This window comes from Eleutherodactylus coqui, chromosome 3 (genome assembly GCF_035609145.1).
Source record: "Eleutherodactylus coqui strain aEleCoq1 chromosome 3, aEleCoq1.hap1, whole genome shotgun sequence".
Classification (NCBI taxonomy): Eukaryota; Metazoa; Chordata; class Amphibia; order Anura; family Eleutherodactylidae; genus Eleutherodactylus; species Eleutherodactylus coqui.
Genome location: NC_089839.1, coordinates 204,753,826 through 204,775,117, shown reverse-complemented (window position 1 = coordinate 204,775,117; position 21,292 = coordinate 204,753,826). Strand labels below are relative to the sequence as shown.

Below are 21,292 nucleotides of genomic sequence, written 5' to 3'. Positions count from 1 at the left end.
GAAAACATGTCACCATGGAGGAGAGCAAGGACCAACATGGAAAACATATCACCACTGAGGAGAGCATGCACCAACATGGAGAACATGTCACCATGCAGGAGAGCAAGGACCAACATGGAAAACATATCACCATGGAGGAGAACAAGGACCACTATGGAGGAGAACAAGGACCAACATGGAGAACATGTCACCATGGAGGAGAGCATGGACCAACATAGAAAGCATATCACCATGGAGGAGAACAAGGACCAACATGGAGAACATGTCACCATGGAGGAGAGCAAGGGCCAACATGGAAAACATGTCACCATGGAGGAGAGCAAGGACCAACATGGAAAACATGTCACCATGGAGGAGAGCAAGGACCAACATGGAAAACATGTCACCATGGAGGAGAGCAAGGACCAACATGGAAAACATATCACCACTGAGGAGAGCAAGGACCAACATGGAAAACATGTCACCATTGAGGAGAGCAAGGACCAACATGGAAAACATGTCACCACTGAGGAGAGCATGCACCAACATGGAGAACATGTCACCATGCAGGAGATGAAGGACCAACATGGAAAACATATCACCATGGAGGAGAGCAAGGACCAACATGGGAAACATATCACCATGGCGGAGAGTAATGACCAACATGTAAAACATGTCACCATGCAGAAGAGTATGGACTAAAATGGAATAAATGTCACCAAAAGTTCGCAGTGTTTCCCAAACTCCAGTCCTCATGAAACCCCCCTCCCCAGGTCATGTTTTTTGGATTTCCTCAGTATTGCACAGGTGATGTAATTATTGCCGGTGTCTCAGACATCGCACAGGTGTTCTTAATATAGGATATCCTGAAAACATGACCCGTTGCGGGTACATGAGGACTGGAGTTTGGGAAACACTGACTTAGAGCATGGCCCAACTGGAAAACATGTCACCATGAGTAAGCGCATGGACAAGGAGTTTGGGAAACACTGACTTAGAGCATGGCCCAACTGGAAAACATGTCACCATGAGTAAGCGCATGGACAAGGAGTTTGGGAAAAACTGACTTAGAGCATGGCCCAACTGGAAAACATGTCACCATGAGTAAGCGCATGGACAAGGAGTTTGGGAAACACTGACTTAGAGCATGGCCCAACTGGAAAACATGTCACCATGAGTAAGCACCTGGACAACTACTAAATCTTCTGTCCATGAGTATATTCTCTGAGGAGCACCGGTGTGCGATAAACCTTTCTGTGCAGCAGGAGATCAGTGTGACGGCAGCTCCTTCTCTCCCTTCTCCTGTAGTCTCAGCAGCTCTGCACTGTGTAATATGGGGTTTTTAATGAGTACAGAGATTCTGAGCAGGTAATGGGCAGGTATAGGGGCGGGAGGCCTCTGATTAGTAGTGATAGCAACATTCTTTACATTACACAGCTCATTATCTCAACGTATTCTATTCATTATGGGAGAACACGCGAGGTGCGTTTCAAGTAAGAGCTGCAGGAATACAATTGTCTTTCTCTGACCTATTTTAGTCTTGCGACACATAATCCCCCGGCTCCCGGGAAATATCATTTCATGCACTAGAAATCAGGCTGATTGTGCACGTTACTGCTCCGCACATCGGTCGTTGCGTTTTGCAGAGCACGTTGTGATGTCACCTCGGCATAAGGAGAAATCTCAGTAATAGTAGACAATGACAGAAATATCCCTACCGGATGCCAGATCCTCACTGAGAGAGATGTGATGGTGCAATGCTCTGCAGCAAACACACGTGCCCTTCTAATAATAGTACCTTCAGGTGAGCACTGACGGATATGCTGATAACGAGGTCTTCAGGTCCTGAGACGTGTTCAGACATGTCACCCTGGAACACAGGTCAACAGCTCTGCTGTATTTGTTACCAGGAGTCTCCCATGCCTACCCACCATGTATACAGCCAGGAGACCGTGAAAAAAATTACAGCATGTAATATTTTAGTCCAAAAGGTGATTGTTCCCAGCAAGAGAAACCAAGTAATCTTGTAGATATGATACCTTTTAACGGCTAAGAAAAATACATGATGTTATTACTAGCTTTCAAACCTCTTAGGGTCCTTCCTCAGGCAAAATGAAATAGATCCAAAGAGGCATGCATATATATACACACATATGGCAAGGCACAGACATGGATGTGATTAATTTGCACTTAAAAGAATACCTCAACGGGATGAGTAGAGAAATAAATAAATACTTAAATAGTCCACTGGTAAGTATCCAAGAAGGCACCCGTTCCATGTGCTTGCGCAGCCCCTTTAGCCAAGCACTGGCTACAGCCTCCAGGGAAAGTGGAGAACTCATCCTTCTGCGTTCGGACCCTGCTGCGGGCCACGTAAAAATGATGTGATTTTTTGGCCCGCAGGCCGAATTCAGCCTGCGGGCCTCGAGTTTGACGTGCGTCACAGGGAGGTCCTGTGGGTGGAAAACATTTTTGCTCCACAGATAAGTCCTCTGCCCGACTATTGGTACTATGTCCACTGAGCACTCCGTCTCAGGATAGAACTGGGCAGCTGTTAAATGGAATATTATGTGGACACTATATGGCACTAATATGTGGGTGGTATAGGCAGTATCATGCGCGTGGTGTATATTATGTGGCCACTATTATATTGGTGCTGTATGCAGTATTATGTAGGCGGAGTTTGCAGTATTATGTGGACACTTCATGTAGTATTATTTAAGCATTATATGGCGGTCTTATTTAGACACGAATAGAAGTTTTATTTCATCATGAAATTGCAGTGAGGGACAGTGTTTTTTGGGCACTATGTGGTAGTATTATGTGGACATTGTATGTATAGTGTGTCCAGAAAGTCTTCACATCCTTTCACTTTTTTAGATTTTGTTATGTTGTGGCCTTATGCAAAATAAAAAGAAATCAGGTTTCCCACCATCATTCTGCACTCAGTACCCTGTAATGACAAAGTGACAACAGAATGTTAGAAATCTTGTAAATTTTTATGAAAATGAAAAAATTACATTTTGCATTGACGTAAGTATTCACACCCTGTACTCAGGACTTAGTTGAACCCCCTTTGGCAGTGATTACAACCTCTGGACTTCTTGGGTATGATGCTACAAGGTTTACACACCTGAGTTTGGGGATTTTCTGACAATCTTCCCTACAGATCCTCTCAAGCTCTGTCAGGTTGTATGGGGTCGTCTGTGGACAGCCATTTTCAGGTCTCCAGAGATGTTCTATTACGTTCAAGTCGACCGCTCAAGGACATTCACAGAGTTGTCCCTAAGCCTCTCCTGTGTTGTCTCGGCTGTGTGCTTAGGGTCCTTGCCTTGTTGGAAGGTGAACCTTGTGCCCAGTCTGAGGTTCCTTGCGCTTTGGATCAGGTTCTCATTATCTCTGTTCTTTGCTCTATTCAGCTTTCTATCAACTCTGACCGGTCTCCCCTCCCCCAGCATGATGCTGCCACCACCACGCTTCACTGTAGGGATGATATTGGGCAGGTGATGAGCGGCGCCTGGTTTCCTCCAGATATAATGCTTAGAACTGAGGCCAAAAGGTTCCACCTGGTGTCATCAGAGCAGAAAACCTTGTTTCTCGCAGTCTCAGAGTCCTTTAGATGCTTTTTGGTAACTCCAGGTGGCTTTCATGTGTCTTACTGAGGTGAGGCTTCTTTCTGACCGCTCTGCTATAAAGCCCAGATTGGTAGAGGCTGCAGTGATGGATGACCTTCTGGAACTTTCTCCCATCTGCATACAGGATCAGTCAAAGAGATCATTGGGTTCTCTGTCACCTCTCTTACCAAGGCCCTTCTTCCCAGATGACTTAGTTTGGTGGGTCGGCAGCTCTAAGAAGAGTCCTGGTTGTTGTTCTTTCATGTAAGAATTATGGAGGCCGCTGGGCTCTTGGAAACTTTCAGTGCAGCTGAAATGTTTTTGTCGTTTTCTCTAGATCTGTGCCTCCACACAATCCTGACTCTGAGCTCTGCAGGCAGTTCTTTCCTCTTCATGGCTTGGTTTTAGCTCTGATATGCATTGTGAGCTGTGAGACCTTATATAGGCAGGGGTGTGGCTTTTCAAATTATGCCCAATTAACTGAATTTACCGCATGTTACTCCTATTAAGGTGTAGAAACACCTCAGAGATGGTCAAGAGAAATGGGAGGCTCCCAGAGCTAAATTTCAAGTGTCATATCAAAGGGTGTGAATACTTATGTCCATGCAAAATGGTAGTTTTTCATAAAAAAGAAAAAACTTTCCACAATTCTGTGGTCACTTTATCATTATGGGGTACTGAGTGCAGAATGATGGGGAACAACTTGATTTTTTTTGCTCAAGGCCACAACATAACAAAGTGTAAAAAAAAGTGGAAGGGTGTGAAGACTTTCTGGACCCACTGTAGTATTATATGGGCAGTTTATGCAGTATTTTGTAGACACTGTGTGTAGCATCACGTGGGCAGTGTATGTAGTATTATGTGGGCATGATATGTAGTATTATTTAGGTATTGTATGGTGGTATTCTATGAGCCTTCTATGGCAGTGTGCAGGTTTAAACATTTAGGTATATGTGTTTTACATGCATGAATGCAATTTCTGACCTCATAAGAAGAACTGTCATCTCTCTCTGGGATCCTTCCTCATAACCCTCCGTCCTCGGCAGGGCCCACTATCTGACACAATAATGGAGCCTAATAGACATTTAGAGATGAATTATTATGATGTAGTACTAGTGCATGTCTTCTGTAGAGATGGAAGCCCTCCGTCTTGTGGTGCCGCCAAAGGAAAACCAAAGGAGCGCCAGCATGGACTCCCCCTATCTACGGTCCAGCGGGTGGTCCTTGCTGTGCACATCCCGTGGTGTCCGTGCCGTGTACACGCCGTGTCACTGGCTGCACATTGTCTGCAGTCTCTTTATATACGTAATCAGGTAGAGGACACTTAACGGCAGTAGTTGTTTTGTAATTAGCGATGTAATGAAAATGCGGGATCTATGAGGAGTGGGAAAAGCATTGAGGCATAGGCCCTGGTAATGGCTGCTGGCATATACTGGGAAAAGTAGTTGATATTGCGGGAGTAGCCCTGTGCCGACGTATAACACCGCCTCTGTGTTCTCCTCACATCAGATAATTGCAGCTTTAACACCATTAATTAGGTTAATTGTTGCTTCCCAGCAGGATGGGGAGAGGGGGGGGGGGGGGGGGGGGAGATTTCCTCATGATGCTTCTTCTTATACTCCATATACTTGTACCAGTACAGGCTGTGCTGCTCTCCCATAGATCACTGGGTGAACTGGTGACATCCAGACAACATTGACAATTATAGCTGGTATGATTTACGCTGGCCGTACGTGAAGTATTTATCTGCAGATCAGCTATATCTGGTGAAATCTGGTGACAGTCTGATGTTCATCATCACACAGTAAAATATGCCGCATGTGCCAATAGTTCGCAGATAAATATAAGCGGGAATATGCATCCATGGGAAGAATTCTGTCTAAGCAATTGCAGGCTCATGATATAAAAAGGGGGATATAATAATAATCTATATTCAATAGCGCCAACATATTCCACGCTTTCTTTTCTCCTTAGGGAGAGCACCTAGATGGTGAGTGAGGAGACTCAAAAGGCCATTCATGCTCTTCTGGGTAATATGCAAATAAGGGAGATGGAATAATACCTCCACAGTGCCACCTATTGGAAGGCAGCATTTCTTCAAGCCAAAGTTAGACTCTTTATACAAGTCTTGTAACAATGACTGGGAGTTAAAAGCAAAGCCAGACTCCATGCACTGTACTGTACACTGATACTGTCTACTGTACACTGATGAAGGGCAAAAACCCTGAAACAGCTGTCTGTACATAGAGTCTGACTTTGCAGCCGCCGTGCTGAGGAAAGAAAATCCGGCCGGCACGGAGCAGACCTGTGCTAGATCTGGTCAGGTAAAAGAATGTTGTTACAATATATTACCCTTGATACGCCAGCCCGGGTGCCCTAGATCTCACCCACAACCCCTGTCCCTGCCTACTTGCCTCCATTCCTGGCTAACCCCAGGCGGGCAACTGGGTGGCGGTCCCTAGTGAGAGTAGGGACCGCCGCCCAGGGACGCTGGCGTACATGGATGGAAAGGGTAGAATACCGACAGAAAAGGTAGATGTAAATAACCAACACGAACAAACTAACCAGAACCAAGGCAGATGTAAAAACCTGGCAGATAATAGCAAAGTATAGCAGACAAGATGACAGAAGCAGGAGACCAACAGAGGCAGACTAGCTAGCACACTGAGGAAAACCAATAACTGGCAGTAATTGCAAGTCTCAGCCCGACCTTTAAACAAAAGCCTCCGCCCAGGGGCAGAGAGAGGGAGACAGCCAACTCCCAACAGAACACAACAAAAGGGAGCTCGTGCACAGCAGCTGCACTCACTCAATGAAGAGGGGCGGGGGAGCGAGAGGAGAGAAATCTCCTGCACTGCCCCACCCCCCTGCTGGTTGCTCCATGAGCGAGCCTGCTCTGCTAGCTCCCGTGCAGGAGCACGGAGCTAGGAAACCCAGAGACGAGTGTCGGTCATCGTTTTCCTGACAGTCGTCCCGTGTAAAAAGGCCTTTACACTAATAACAGAGATGGTAAGAGCTTTGCTCACAAGAGCTTACAATCTATGAGGAAACAGGAGTGGCACAAAAGCTTACAATCTTTGAGGAAATATGGGTGAGGCACCTGCTTATAATCCATTAGGAAATTGGGGTGACAGAAGAGTTTATAATTTATGAAGAAACAGTTATGGCTGAATACCTATGAGGAAATAGGAGTGAAGGACCTGCTCATAAGAGCTTACAATCTATGAGAAAATAGGCGAGACACAAGAGCTTACAATCTATGAGAAAATCGGCAGGATACAAGAGCTTACAATGTATGAGGAAATGGCGGGACACAACAGCTTACAATCTATGAGAACATAGGGGGGACACAAGAGCTTACAATCTATGAGAACATAGGGGGGACACAAGAGCTTACAATCTATGAGGACATAGGGGGGATACAAGAGCTTACAATCTATGAGGAGATAGGGGGTACACAAGAGATAGCAGTGCTTGTTCTGTACAATGGTCCAGCCATCTTTTATATAAATAGGGTAGTCTACATAAAGCTGCTTGTCCGCCTAGCAACTGGTATCTGTGCATGTTCAGATATGAAGTGCATTAGGGTGAATGGGATGTGACGTCTTCGGTGCAGTGACAGGGTTGGAGACCTTAATGCCGCTAGCATGTTGTTGTAAGACACAGGATAGTCCGCATGTGGGTTCGTGTTTGTAGTGTTGAAACTTCCTTTCTCATCTCACTGAACCAATTTCTTCTTTTTTGCAGAAAAATGAATGGTTGTGTCTAAACTGCCAAACTCAGCGGTTACTGGAGGGAAGCTTAGGAGATGCGCCACCATCACCCTTACCACCATCCAAGCAAAGCTCACCAAGGCACCAGCCAGGAATTCCCGCAGGAGCATCTCCCAAACATGTCCCTGGAGCCCTGCCATCAGGGTCACCAAGACACCAGCCAGTTCCAAGCCAGACAGCATCGCCCCATCACCAGAAGACCACCCCTGTATCCACAGCGTCTCCACAGCATCAGACAGGAGCAGGGGGTCAGCAGAGGGCGCCTCCTGCTGGACACCCCCCGGAGCCCACACCGGACAAAAGAAGTTCCCAACAAAACCACCTCAAGAATGAAGAGAGGAAACCCCAGGAAGATGTCACCCAGCCCAAAGCCCCTGCGGATTCTCAAAAGTTGTCAAAGCAGATGGTGCCAAAGGGTAAAACCGTGGGCAGTAAAAAAGAAGCAAAGAATGGAAAGTCATCCTCTGAGATTCAGAAGATGAGAGACCAAGAGGTAAGTTGTTCATGAAGATGATGTAGGTGTCTGGAAGAAACAGATTTGTACAGACCACCTCCCTTCCTCTCATGCACAGATCTTCATTCTCTTGGGATGTTCATTGCCTTTCAGCCTTGTTTGTTGCTTTGAATTAGGTCGCTCCGAAATAACGCTTCCTGTTTTATTATGTTGGCACACGATGTCAGAAGCGGATGTATGCCAATAGCGTTTGCACCTTCTCTCCAATATATGGTAAATTTTGTTGCTGTGCAATAGATGGCAGCAGAGGGAAGTGACATTAAAGTGCATATAAAGTAAAGGTTTGTAATTGAATTCATCCATACAGAAAAAAATTGCTCCCATTGACGTTTGATGAATGTTTATAGAGCCCAAACAGTGGATGTTAGCACAGTGAGGCGATGGGTGGCACGCTTCAACAGTGGCGACAGCAACATGAAAGACAAGCTGCGTTCTGGATGGCCATGCACAGCTGTCACATCACGAAATGAAGAGTGTCTCCATCAGCTCACCCGCGCAAATTGGTGGATCATAGTTTCTAATGCTTTGAAGCCGATATTTAACTTCTTACACAGTTCCCTGGTCATAATTCGCTGATGAACTCATTGAGACACTCATTCTTACCTCGTAGAGGAACAGCTCTGCACGGCTGCCCAGAACATGGCATGCTTTTCACATCACTGTCGTCACTGTTGAAATGTTCCACCCAACAAACTCTTTTGCCTTACTCTGACATCATATGCCAACATAAGATAGGAGGCATAAGGCCCGGCTCACTCGGGCAGACCGAATTCTGCATGCGGGAGGCCCGCAGCAGATTCCAGCTCTGAGCCCGGACGGCAATCCTGCGTACCCTATTTTCTTGTATAGCGGATGACCGCGGCAGCTTGCCGTCGGTCATACGCACTACAATATTTTTTTTTGACTGTTTGTAGAAACTGTCTTAGAAACTTATTGAAACCACACAGGAGACATTGGATATTTGGTTTTCCATACCTAGCTTATCCTGATGAGCCCTTAAGCATAGTGAGAAACTTAATTGCTATTATTGGAATCGCTTCCTTCAGCTGTGGGACCGCTGTCAGGAATTGCCTTTAGTTAGATATGGGAAGGGTTATTCTTGCACCACTTTTGCAGCCAGGGCATTTTGTTAGCAAATTTGGAAGTTACACCATAGTGCACCTTCATCGTGATTTACTTACAACATCTTCTTGATTTTCTGCAGGATTTAAGCAAGCCTTATTCCCATGAATCGTCCCGCAGCCCTCAAAGCCTAAGTGACACGGGATACTCCTCGGATGGAATTTCCAGCTCACAGAGTGAGATTGCAGGACTAGTGCAGCAGGAAGAGGAGAAGCTAAATGCTACAGGCATATCTCAGCGCAGCCCACCAAGCCCTTCCGAGCTCACTAAACTGGAAAGTTCTGTCCGACCACTGCTGGAGTCCAAAGGCTCCTCCCAAGGTGACCGTTTCCATGGCTTACGAGAAGACCAAAAACAGAAGCAGAGGCCGCGATCACTGTCCATTACCCCTGAAGCGTTTGACTCAGATGAAGAATTGGAAGATATCCTAGAAGAAGATGAGGATTCACTGGAATGGGAGAATCAGAGGGATCAGAGAGAGTGCACCGAGTCATCGGATGATTTTGGGAGTAAGCTGCGCCATGATTATGTGGAAGACAGTAGTGAAGGTTTCTCTCCTTTACCGATGAGACAGCAAAAGGGAAAGTTCTCAGATGAAGAGTTTATGAGAAGACAGCTTCTGGAAATGAGTGCAGAAGAAGACAATCTGGAAGATGACGACCCGCATTATAACCATGTAAAATACGGTAGTAAGAATGGACACAAGACAGAGTCTGATAAAGCCAAAGGTACCCCCTCCTCAAAGAGGTCTCCAGCTTATAACTCCACTGACGCATATGAGGACAGCAGAAAAGACGTAGATGTGGAGGAGGAAGAGGATGTATCTGCAACACAAGGAGGGCTCCGACGATTCAAGACCATTGAGCTGAATAGCACAAATAACTACAACAGAGACATTGATCTCGACCAAGAGACAGATATCAGTTTAGATAGGGAACCAGAGTTAGAGATGGAAAGCCTGACAGGTTCACCAGAAGAACGGTCCAGAGGAGAATACTCTTCTACATTGCCTGCAACAACACCAAGCTACACAAGCGGAACATCACCCACATCATTGTCATCACTGGAAGAAGACAGTGACAGCAGTCCTAGCCGAAGACAACGTCTGGAGGAAGTCAAGCAACAGAGAAAAGCTCGGCATCGCTCACATGGTCCTTTACTGCCCACGATTGAAGACTCCTCAGAAGAAGAGGAACTGCGAGAAGAAGAAGAGCTCCTGAGAGAACAGGAAAAAATGAGAGAAGTGGAACAGCAAAGGATCAGGAGCACAGCCCGCAAAACCAAAAGAGATAAAGAAGAACTAAGAGCTCAACGAAGAAGAGAGAGATCAAAGACACCACCCAGCAATCTGTCCCCCATTGAAGATGCGTCACCCACCGAAGAGATGAGGCAAGCTGCAGAGATGGAGGAGCTGCACAGGTCTTCTTGTTCTGAGTATTCCCCTTCCATTGATTCAGAAGCAGAAGGCTTTGAGATGATCGCTTCTAAATTGTATAAGTCAGGGAGTGAATACAACTTGCCAACGTTTATGTCTTTGTATTCTCCAACAGAAAAGACTTCTGCCTCATCCGCAGGTAATAAGGCTCTAAAAAGTGCTGAGGAGGTTTACGAAGAAATGATGAGGAAAGCCGAAATGTTCCAGAAACAGCAGCAATCCCAGCAGAATCTAATCTATGGGAATAACTATCAGCAAGTCGGCTACGCCAGCGCGCAGAATCAGAACGACTATGAGTATCAGTATATCGACGATTATGGTTATGACAATAGAAGTGGAGGGTCTCAGAACGACTACGACTTAACAACGCCTGGAACGGTGTATGATGAGATTCTGCAAACCTCTCAGAATATCTCAAGGATGCACCAGTCTTCAGCACTCGACTTACAGGAAGACAAGAAAGCAGAGGTCTATGCTGAAAAGCAATTCCTAAATGCTGAGAATGCATATAATGAGATGTTGAAACAAGTTAGCGGTCCACTTACTCCTGGTACGAGCCCAACTCAGCTTTCTGCACCCGTGTCATTTGCTTCTTCTGAAAGTCTCTCTGGACGGGTCATACCAGATGTGCGGGTCACACAGCACTTCTCTAAAGATGGGCTCGATCAGACAAAACTTCACAGTTCATCCTCAGTTCCTAGCTCAAAAGCAGTATCATCTACTTATCACTACGGCAAAGTGTCCACTACCTCAACATCTACATCATTCACCCCTACTACAAGTACTGAGGGAGCATCTCGTAGAAGCTATGGACAATCTAAAGGAAGCATGGACTACAGTGCAAATGAAGAGCAATACAAAAGTAGATCAGTCGCAGAGATCAATGCAGCAAGAGATAAAGGACAAAGTGTCGGGACTAATGTGTCACTTACATCGAAAGTCATTTCAATCTTCAAGACAACGAGCCCCCCTCTATCTCCTACCTCACCCACACAAAGTCCGACTCATTCATCGCCAAAACTGAATATGTCTGCAGGAAACAGGAGCACTGCGGAGTTCTCATCCCAGACACAGAACATCCATAGGATGGAGAGCTCTTCTCCATTACCCATGGTAGCTCAAGGAACACAGACACCAGATCGCACCAGGTCACCTCGTCTATCCAGACAGCAATCTTCTCAAGAGGCTCCATTCATGGTTATTACACTAGCATCCGATTCCTCTGTCCAAACTAAACCTAAAAGTGTCAGCTCCTCTACGTCCCCAGTCACTTCACCAACTAGATTAAACCGTCAGCAAACTCTTCATAGTTACAGTCAAACACCAGTCAGTAGTTCACAGTCTCAGCAAGAACTAATACAGTCTAGCTACACTAAGACACACACCATCATAGAAAGGTCTCCGGCCTCAGGAATGCACATGGTTTCTTCTAAGGGTCAGCCCGCTGCTACAGTAGATGGTTCCAGCAATACTTATAACTGGGGCTCCTTGCCACCAGAGAACATATCACTGTGTAGGATCTCTTCTATCCCTGGCACATCTCGAGTGGAGCCTGGGCCCAAACCTAGCAGCAGTGCTGTCGATTTACGAACAGCTATGAAATCCGCTCCAGTCATTATGACTGACCAGGGCATGGATCTGACGTCTTTAGCAACAGAATCCAGGCGATATTCCTTGACCATGGAGCCATCTCCAGTACGACAGTCTACCGCTGTCCAGCCCTTAATCGTCAATCTGAATGCCCAAGAACACCATGCTGTTATTGGTACAGCCACAACTGTTAGTATAACTGTCGCTTCCTCCATGATTGTATCACAGCCAAAACAACCGGTGGTGTATGGAGACCCATTTCAGAACAGGGTAGATTTTGGGCAAGGGACAGGAAGCGCAGTGTGCTTAACACAAACCAAACACATGGAACAAGCAGCCCAGACTGCGGTATTGAGAGGAAGTGGTGGAAAACCTGAAGAAACTGGAGGCTTGCAGAAAGACATATTTGCAAGATATAACCTTCCTAGCCAGGTCACATCTATGGTTAAACGAGAGATAGGGTCTCAACCAGGTAGTGCGCAGAATATTGCTAACATTAGTGCCATGCCTAGACAGTTCCAACAGGAGCAGGGCATGGGTTTTGCAGATCCTTATAAGGGTGTTCCAGAGCCAAAAGCTCAGCATCCTCCCATGAATATTGCGGGTAACCAGCCTCACTCCATGATGGTTCACCTGGACGAGAAGGTACCTGGCCCTATTACAAAACTCATGAAAGAAGAACAGGCTCCAAATGCCTTAGATCTTACCGGGATGAAGCCTGAAAGCCAAGTGGTGTGCTGTGATGTGGTCTACAAGTTCCCCTTTGGGGGAAGTTGTGCTGGTGCTTACAATTCTTCTAAAGTACCAGACAAAAGCTCAGGGGAAGCAGCGCAGGCAGCAAGGGCAGGGATACAGTACTATGGACAGAGAGATCAAGAACTTCCTGAAAACTATCAATATAGAGAATCAAAACCATTGGTGCCACCACCTCCCCAACCTTCAGCCCCTGTCCAGAATGTATACGATGAGCAGAAGTTCTATCCGTATGGTCCTCCAGGCAGACTGCACTCATCCATGTCAGAGACCAATCTAACTGACATTGGTCTGTACCAACCTTACCAGGTGCCAGGAGGAGAGGGAGCAATGGATCTAAGCACAATGAAAAGCTCCTACAGCATGAACTTCAGCGATGGCAGCTACTTAAGTCAGGGACTACAGTATGGCTCATTTACGGACCTTCGCCAGCCCACTGACTTATTCAATAATGCATTGCCCATAAGACGATATAGTTCATTGTCCAATATATACTCTGACTACAGATATTCCGCTAGAGATCTGTCTAACTTTCAAGAGTCAAATCTTGCTCAATACAGTGCAACAACGGCTCGAGAAATCAGCAGAATGTGTGCTGCACTTAACTCTATGGACCAATACGGTGGGCGGCATACAAACAGCCCAGACCTTATGCAGTATGGACCTAATTCAGCTGGTCCAGGGCCAGCAGATAATCAGCAGGGAGTGGCATCCCTCAGGCAAAATATGATGTATGGTCCTCATTTCCCAGATAGCCGCCAAGGCTTTGGAAGCTTAGGGCAGTATAATATACGATCTGGGACTATCAGACAGATGTACCCAGCCGCAGCCACTGTGAGAGCAGCAGATGGCATGATTTACTCAACTATCAATACACCGATAGCTTCTACTCTTCCCATCACCACCCAGCCAGCTTCTGTACTAAGACCAATGATTAGAGGTTTGTATAGGCCTTATGCCCCTGGAAGTGTCACTGCCGTTCCTCTGGCAAGTCTTACTAGGGTGCCACTTGTTACTCCGAGGATGCCGCTGGGACCCCCAGCAATGTATCGTTATCCTGCAGTAAATAGATTTCCACCTACTTCTTCTGGATCAACATTTGATACGCCTGTTTACTTAGGAAAGCCTGCCAGCAGTTTTCCAACTACTACAACAACATGTACAGTCACATCGACTACGGTGACATCACTCCCACCCACTTCAACAGTAGCTTCAGCCCCTGTTGTAACATCTCATACATGTCCAGATATAACGGCCTCAGAGGTCCCTGCAGAGGTCCCAGCTGTATCCTCAGTAGTGCCTAGTTCTTCCAAAGAGACCAGTCAGCCCCAGCAGAAGACCGCAGTTGAGGGCCAATCAACCATGGTGAAAGTCGGGCCTGAAAAAGAGGAGAAAGAAAAAGAAGAAGAGCGCCAAAGAAAGCAGCAGGAACACTTGCTTCAGATTGAAAGAGAGCGAGTAGAATTAGAGGCGCTCCGACAACTCCGATTGCATGAGGAGCTGGAGAGAGAGCGCTTAGAACTGCAGCGGCACAGAGAGAAGGAGCAGATGCTGGTACAGAGAGAGCTCCAAGAGCTGCAATCAATTAAGCAGCACGTGCTTCAACAACAGCAAGAAGAGCGCCAAGTACAGTTTGTCATGCAGCGGGAGCAGCTAGCACAGCAAAGGATGCAGATTGAGCAAATTCAGCAGCTTCAACAACAACTTCAACAGCAACTAGAGGAACAGAAGAGGCAAAAGACTTCTGGCCCTCAAACTTGTGATCAAACAGTACGACTTCCACCCCAGACTGTATCAGAAATTGCTATTGAAATGCAAAGAACCCTTGCCCAAAGTGGGCAATACTGGCCGCCAGTAAACCCACCTTTCATTGCTATGGCTCCAACTGTACCAGACGCACAGGGGCAACCACGCTATCCGGCACCACCTCAGAGGCCACTTACTAACTCTGCCTCAGAGATGTCACTGCAAATGGATGAACAGTGGGAAGTAAATAGAACTATAAAGAAAAGGAACTCCATGCCACGTCTCAGGGATGCCTACAACACAGATGACAACCATGAAACATACTTTGTCAAGAAGATAACAGATAGCAGTGTACAGACTGATGATGAAGATGGTGAAGATAGGTTTTATATGTCTCGCCGGCGCCGAACAAAAAGAAGCACCGACTGCAGTGTTCAGACAGACGATGAAGATAATGCAGAATGGGAACAGCCAACGCGCAGACGGAGATCTCGATTCTCTCGACATTCTGACTCAAGCTCAGACAGCAAGCATGACTCTAAGGGAACCTCAAGTATTGCAATTCAGACCATTAGTGACTGCTCTGTCCAGACCGAGCCAGACCAGCTGCAGAGGGTCTCACCGTCCATACATATCACCACTCCAGACCCCAAGGTGGAGATAATAAAGTATATATCTGCTCCGGAGAAGACTCACAAAGGCGAAAGTTTGGCCTGCCAGACAGAACCAGAAACTCAGTCACATGGGATTGTGGTCCCACAGCTCAGTGTCCCTACGACCATAACCCCCTACTCCTCTAATATACAGATGGCAACTTCTGGGCCTCGAGACACTAATATGTCAAGACAAGGAGTGACCAAGTTTGAAAAGAAGAAACCTGATCCTCTGGAGATTGGTTACCAATCACACTTGCCTGCAGACACACTTGCTCAGCTAGTTAATCGGCAGCCTCCCAAGTCTCCCCAAGTTCTCTACTCACCAGTGTCACCACTGTCCCCTCACAGATTACTGGAATCCACATTTGCTTCTAGTGAGAGGTTGAACAAAGCTCACGTCACCCCCCAAAAGCACTTCACAACTGAAACTACACAACGACAGCAGATCCTACCCCGGCCAATAAAAACCATGCAGAGATCATTGTCGGATCCTAAACCCCTAAGTCCTACATCCGAGGAGTCTGCCAAGGACAGGTTCTCCTTGTATCAGCACCAATTACTGCAAGGTGGTCAGGTAAGAGATGCGGCGCGGTATCCTGCATAGTACTAACATTGGCTACACATTAAGTGCATGTCTGCAGCTGCACTCTGCACAGGTAGAACCCACGCTTTCACTTCATGTTTCTGTCTTCTCATTCATGTTTTTTTTTTTTTTTTTAGCGTTTTGAAGTCTAAAAGGGAACCTGTCACCACCATCTCACCCCTAAAACTGACTTTACTGTCTGGCAGGGGATGAAATGGCAATCATTTCTAATGCCATCTTTTTTCCTAATGAGCCCATGTACCTCTACAATTAGGGTCCAAAGTTATCCTGTTTCTGAATCAAACTAACAGAGGATAGTCACCTGGTGGAAAAGAGTCATACTGATCCATGAGCTGTTGAGCTAATGCACCCCTTTCTTTTGATAGGAGAGATGCGACATGCTGACAAACACATGGAACAAATTTATTTAGGAAAAGGGGATGTGGTTAACTTAGCAGCTCATGAATCAGCATGACTCTTTTCAGACAGATGACTCTTCTCTAATAATTTGCATGCAGCACACGATAACTTTAGAACCTAATTGTGGAGGTACATTGGTTCATAAGGAGAAGAGAGGGCATTAGAAATGATTGGTTTCTCATCTTGTCGGCCAGTGAAGTCAATTTTATGGACGAGATTGCGGTGACCGATCCCTTTTAAGTTTTCTTTACATTGTGAAGATTAGTGAGCACCGCCGCCACGTCTGTATTAGTTAGCGGAGCTCCATATTTCCTTGTTTTCAGAACACTTCTTGTCACTTTCTGAAATTCCAGCTCTAGAACCATGTTGGTGTTCAGTAAATCACTGGGGATCACAGTGAGATGATCTAGGGCATATTTATACATCACTTTACTGTATGCCATCATATGGTTCATTGCATTGAGTGTAGGGTAAAAGTAACGATGAGTAGATTTAAGACACCTACAACCATGTGAGAAACCCCTCAACATGGTGTCCCCGTGGCAATTTAGAAAACCCTAGATCCCAAAATCTGGTCCCTGCCCTGCCAGGGCACCTTTACTGTCATAGGGTACATATTTAGGGCAGTCTCCTCGGGGGCGGCAATGCTGGACCCGTCTACATTGCGAGGACCCTCCCTTCTGCTGCTTCCATTATTCTTCATTAGAGAACAGAGACGTAAGAAGTAGAATGGAGTTGCCATATTGGGGTACAGGAAAGTAATAAGTAGGATGTAGGTACCATATTGGGGTACAGGGAGATAATAAGTAGGATGGAGGTGCCCTCTTGGGGTATAGGGAGGTAATAATTGGGATGGATATGCCATATTGGGTAACAGAGAGGTAAGAAGTAGAATGAAGGAGCCATATTACGGTACAGGGTGGTAATAATTAGGTTGGAGGTGGCATACTAGGGAAGAGGGAGCTAGTAAATGGGATGGAGGTGCTGTATTGGGGTACAGGGAGGTAATATATAGGATGGAAGTGACATATCAGAATACGGGAAGGTAATAAGTAGAATTGAGATGCCATATCAGGGTGCACAGAGGTAATAAGTAGCATGCTAGTGCCAAAATAGAGTACAGGGAAGTAATTAGTGGGATGGAGCTAACACATTGGGGTACAGGGAGGTAATAGGATGGCGGTTCCATATTGGGGTACAGTGAGGTAATAAGTAGGATGGAGGCGCTATATTGCGGTACAGGGAGGTAATAAATAGGTTGGGGGAGCCATATTGGGAAGGTAATAAGTAAGACGTAGGTGCCATATTGGGGTGCAAGAAAATAATAATCGGGATGGAGGTGCCATATTGCGGAACAAAGATGTAAGAAGCAGGATGCAAGTGCCATATTAGGGTACAGAGAGGTGATAAGTAGGATGGAGGTGCCATAGGATGGAGGTGCCATATTGGGGTACTGGGAGGTAATAAGTAGGATAAAGGTGCCATGTCAGAATACAGGGAGGTAACAAGTAAAATGGAGATGCCATATCAGGGTACAGGGAGGTAATAAGTAGTATCATAGTGCCAAAGTGGGGTACAGAGAAGTGGGATGGAGGTGCCATATTGGGGTGCACAGAGGTAATAGAATGGAGGTGTCATATTAGGAAACAGAGATATAAGAAGTAGAATGGAGGTGTCATATTGGGGTACAGGGAGGTAATAAGTAGAATGGAGGTGCCATATTGGGGTGCATTGAGGTAATAAGTAGGATGGAGGTACCATATTGAGGTACAGGGAGGTAATAAGTAGGATGCAGGTGCCATATTGGGGTATAGGGGGGGTAATAAGTAGGATGGAGGTGCCATATTGGGGTGCATGGTGGTAATAAGTAGGATGGAGGTACCATATTGGGGTACAGGGAGGTAATAAGTAGGATGGAGGTGCCATATTGGGGTACGGGGAGGTAATAAGTAGGATGGAAGTGCTATATTGGGGTGCAGGGAGGTAATAGGATGGAAGTGCCATATTGGGGAACAGAGATGTAAGAAGTAAAATGGACGTGCCATATTAGGGTACAGGGAGGTAATAAGTAGGATGGAGGTTAGGGTGTTTAATTTTTCCAATGATGTGATTTTCATATGACTTTGCTTACGCCCCGAATCTTGTTGATGTAAAAGATATATATGCCAAATTTCAAGAAGATTGCATAATATTTAGGGGTTGCACACATTGATCACATTTTTCCTCAAACTAGTGAAATTTTTTAATATTGAAGTGCTTTGTACTAATGCTTCATTGAGACAGTGGAATCAAAATGTACTAGAGGATGCCTTCACAGTTTTGATCCTAAATTATAACTTTTATATTTATTTTCTAAACTTAGAAGGCTAAAGGACAGACAAGCAAACACGTATGTGGCTGTGTCCCTTGATGCACCCCTTAAAAAAATGTATATCAAAGTGTGTGCACTGAATATCTTCCCTTGTGTGGGGAGTAAGGCGCCAAAAAATTAGTTCCTACTAGAAGTTCAGTTGGAGAACCAACTGAGAATTTGCTAGATCGGTAATATCAGATGATATATCAAGGGGGTAGGCTAACAGCCCCAAAATATCAACGGGTAATAGCCAAAAGAACGGACATTGGCATATGTTCAGTTCAAAAAGGATTATAGAAGATTTTATGGTTCCGTGGTTCGACGCGTTTCTGCTGTTTCCGACACGTTTATTCGGGAAGTAGAACGATTTGGGCTACGTGACAATATTATCGGAATGTCTTTTGATACTACAGCATCTAATACAGGACTGATCCAAGGGACATATACCAGAATTGAAAGGAAATTCGGATGAACATTGTTGTGGTTGGCTTGCCATCATCACACCCATGAACTAATATTGAAAGGAGTGTTTAAGGAGTGTTGTGGCATGCCATCAAGTGGTCCTGACATCCAGATTTTTCAGAAGTTCCAAAGTCTGTGGGCTTCACTTGATAAGAAGTCATATACGACAATGCTGGATGAAGAAAGTCCCTTTCAAGGCTTTCTAGAAGAACAACGAGTGAATAGTGCTCCGCATCAAGCAAGGTGGATGGCAAAGGCAATATATGCACTTAAAATTGTCCTCTTCATTAAACAATTGAATATTCCTCAACGAGAATTGAAAGGAATGAAACGGGTTGCACATTTTGCAACCTCATATATGTTCACTTTTGGCACGAGGTAATTGTAAGTGGATGGCCTCCAAAGAATGATTTGGATATACTACAGCTTCTGAGCACTTACCCAGATGCAGACGTCAAAAAAGTGCTCTCACAGTTGCTAAGAGACACTTTTGGTATCTGTCAGAAACAAACGTAGGATTGGCTTTTGTGGACGAACGTATTACTCAGGCTGATAAGGAAAATATGACAAAAAAATTTAGAAACCAAACCTGCAAAGAAAAAGGAAATGAAACGATTAGAGGGTAAAAACCTAGTATTTGAAGGAAGAGACCTGAGCCATTTCGTTACTCATAAAACAAAGACGTTCTTTGAATTCGTTGGGATCCACGACGTGATAGAATGCTGTAGTGATACTCTAAGAAGCCATGTGAGCGCTCTTAAGGTGCTCCATGTTACCGAAGAAAGAGGAATTGCTGTGATAAAAAAGTCTAACGAATCGGTCAGGGACGAACAACAAAAACAATTCTTGTTGAGAGTAGTCGAGCATCACAGAAAAGTCGTCACCAAGTGAACAAAAGAAGGGATTGCATCGTTCAAAGTTGATTAATATAACACGTTTTGCCTATCATACTACCTATCAATCTTAGTGTCTAGTTGTAGTATTGTTTTAAGTTTCTGATTTCTAGTTTCCCCCAAAAAATAAATTTGAAATTGAAAAATCGTATTTTTTGCTTACTTTTACAAAACTGATCAAAGTGTGTAACCTCTAAATATTATCCAATCTTCTTGAAATTTGGCCTATATATCTTTTACATCACTGAGATTCGGGGCGTAAGCAAAATCTTACAAAATGAAACGCCCTAATGGAGGTGCCATATTGGGGTACTGGGAGGTAATAAGTAGGAAGAAGGTGCCATGTCAGAATACAGGGAGGGAACAAGTAGAATGGAGATGCCATATCAGGGTGCAGGGAGGTAATAAGTAGTATTGTAGTGCCAAAGTGGGGTACAGAGAAGTAAGAAGTGGGGTGGAGGTGCCATATTGGGGTGCACAGAGGTAAAAAGTAGGATGGAGGTGTCATATTAGGGACAGAGATATAAGAAGTAGGATGGAGGTGCCATATTGGGGTATAGGGAAGTAATGAGTAGGATGGAGGTGCCATATTGGGGTATAGGGAGGTAATGTGTAGGATGGAGGTGCCATATTGGGGTATAGGGAGGTAATAAGTAGGATGGAGGTGCCATATTGGGGAACAGAAATGTAAGAAGTAAAATGCAGGTGCCATATTGGGGTACATGGATGTAATAAGTAGAATGGAGGTGCCATATTCGGGTACGGGGAGGTAATAAGTAGGATGGAGGTGCCATATTGGGGAGCACAGAGGTAATTGGATGGAGGTGCCATATTAGGGAACAGAAATGTAAGAAGTAAAATGGAAGTGCCATATTGGGGAACATGGAGGTAATAAGTAGGATGTAGGTGCCATATTGGGGTGCAGGGAGGTAATTGGGTGGAAGTGCCATATTGGGGAACAGAAATGTAAGAAGGAAAATGCAGGTGCCATATTGGGGTACATGGAGGTAATAAGTAGGATGTAGGTGCCATATTGGAGTACATGGATGTAATAAGTAGAATGGAGGTGCCGTATTCGGGTACAGGGAGGTAATAAGTAGTATGGAGGTGCCATTTTGGGGAACAGAGATGTAAGAAGTAGAATGGAGGTGCCATATTGTCGTACAGGGAGGTAACAATGGGGCCCCCTACACTAGATACAGCAGATTGGCTCTCACGCTTTCAGACACTTCTAACCATGCTTCAGACAGTCCGCCATTAACTCCTGTGGGCATCGGATATTCATTATCATTGCAGCAGAGAAAGTGACAATAATCCCCCAGCCCTCTCAGCAGCCAGCCATCTGTCCAACACCAACGACCCCTGGAAACTGCTCTACATTTCCTCATGTGTCAGATCC

The 21,292-nt window shown here is 45.4% G+C and overlaps 1 protein-coding gene across 1 annotated transcript in view; it reads left to right on the top strand.

Moving 5' to 3' along the window:
• BSN (bassoon presynaptic cytomatrix protein) overlaps positions 1-21,292 on the top strand; it is a 93,813-nt gene that overhangs the window by 48,675 nt on the left and 23,846 nt on the right. Inside the window, exons 2-3 of the mRNA XM_066596828.1 lie at positions 7,341-7,859; positions 9,085-15,756. Of these exons, the coding sequence (XP_066452925.1) occupies positions 7,341-7,859; positions 9,085-15,756 (7,191 nt within the window). The remainder of the gene's footprint in view (positions 1-7,340; positions 7,860-9,084; positions 15,757-21,292) is intronic.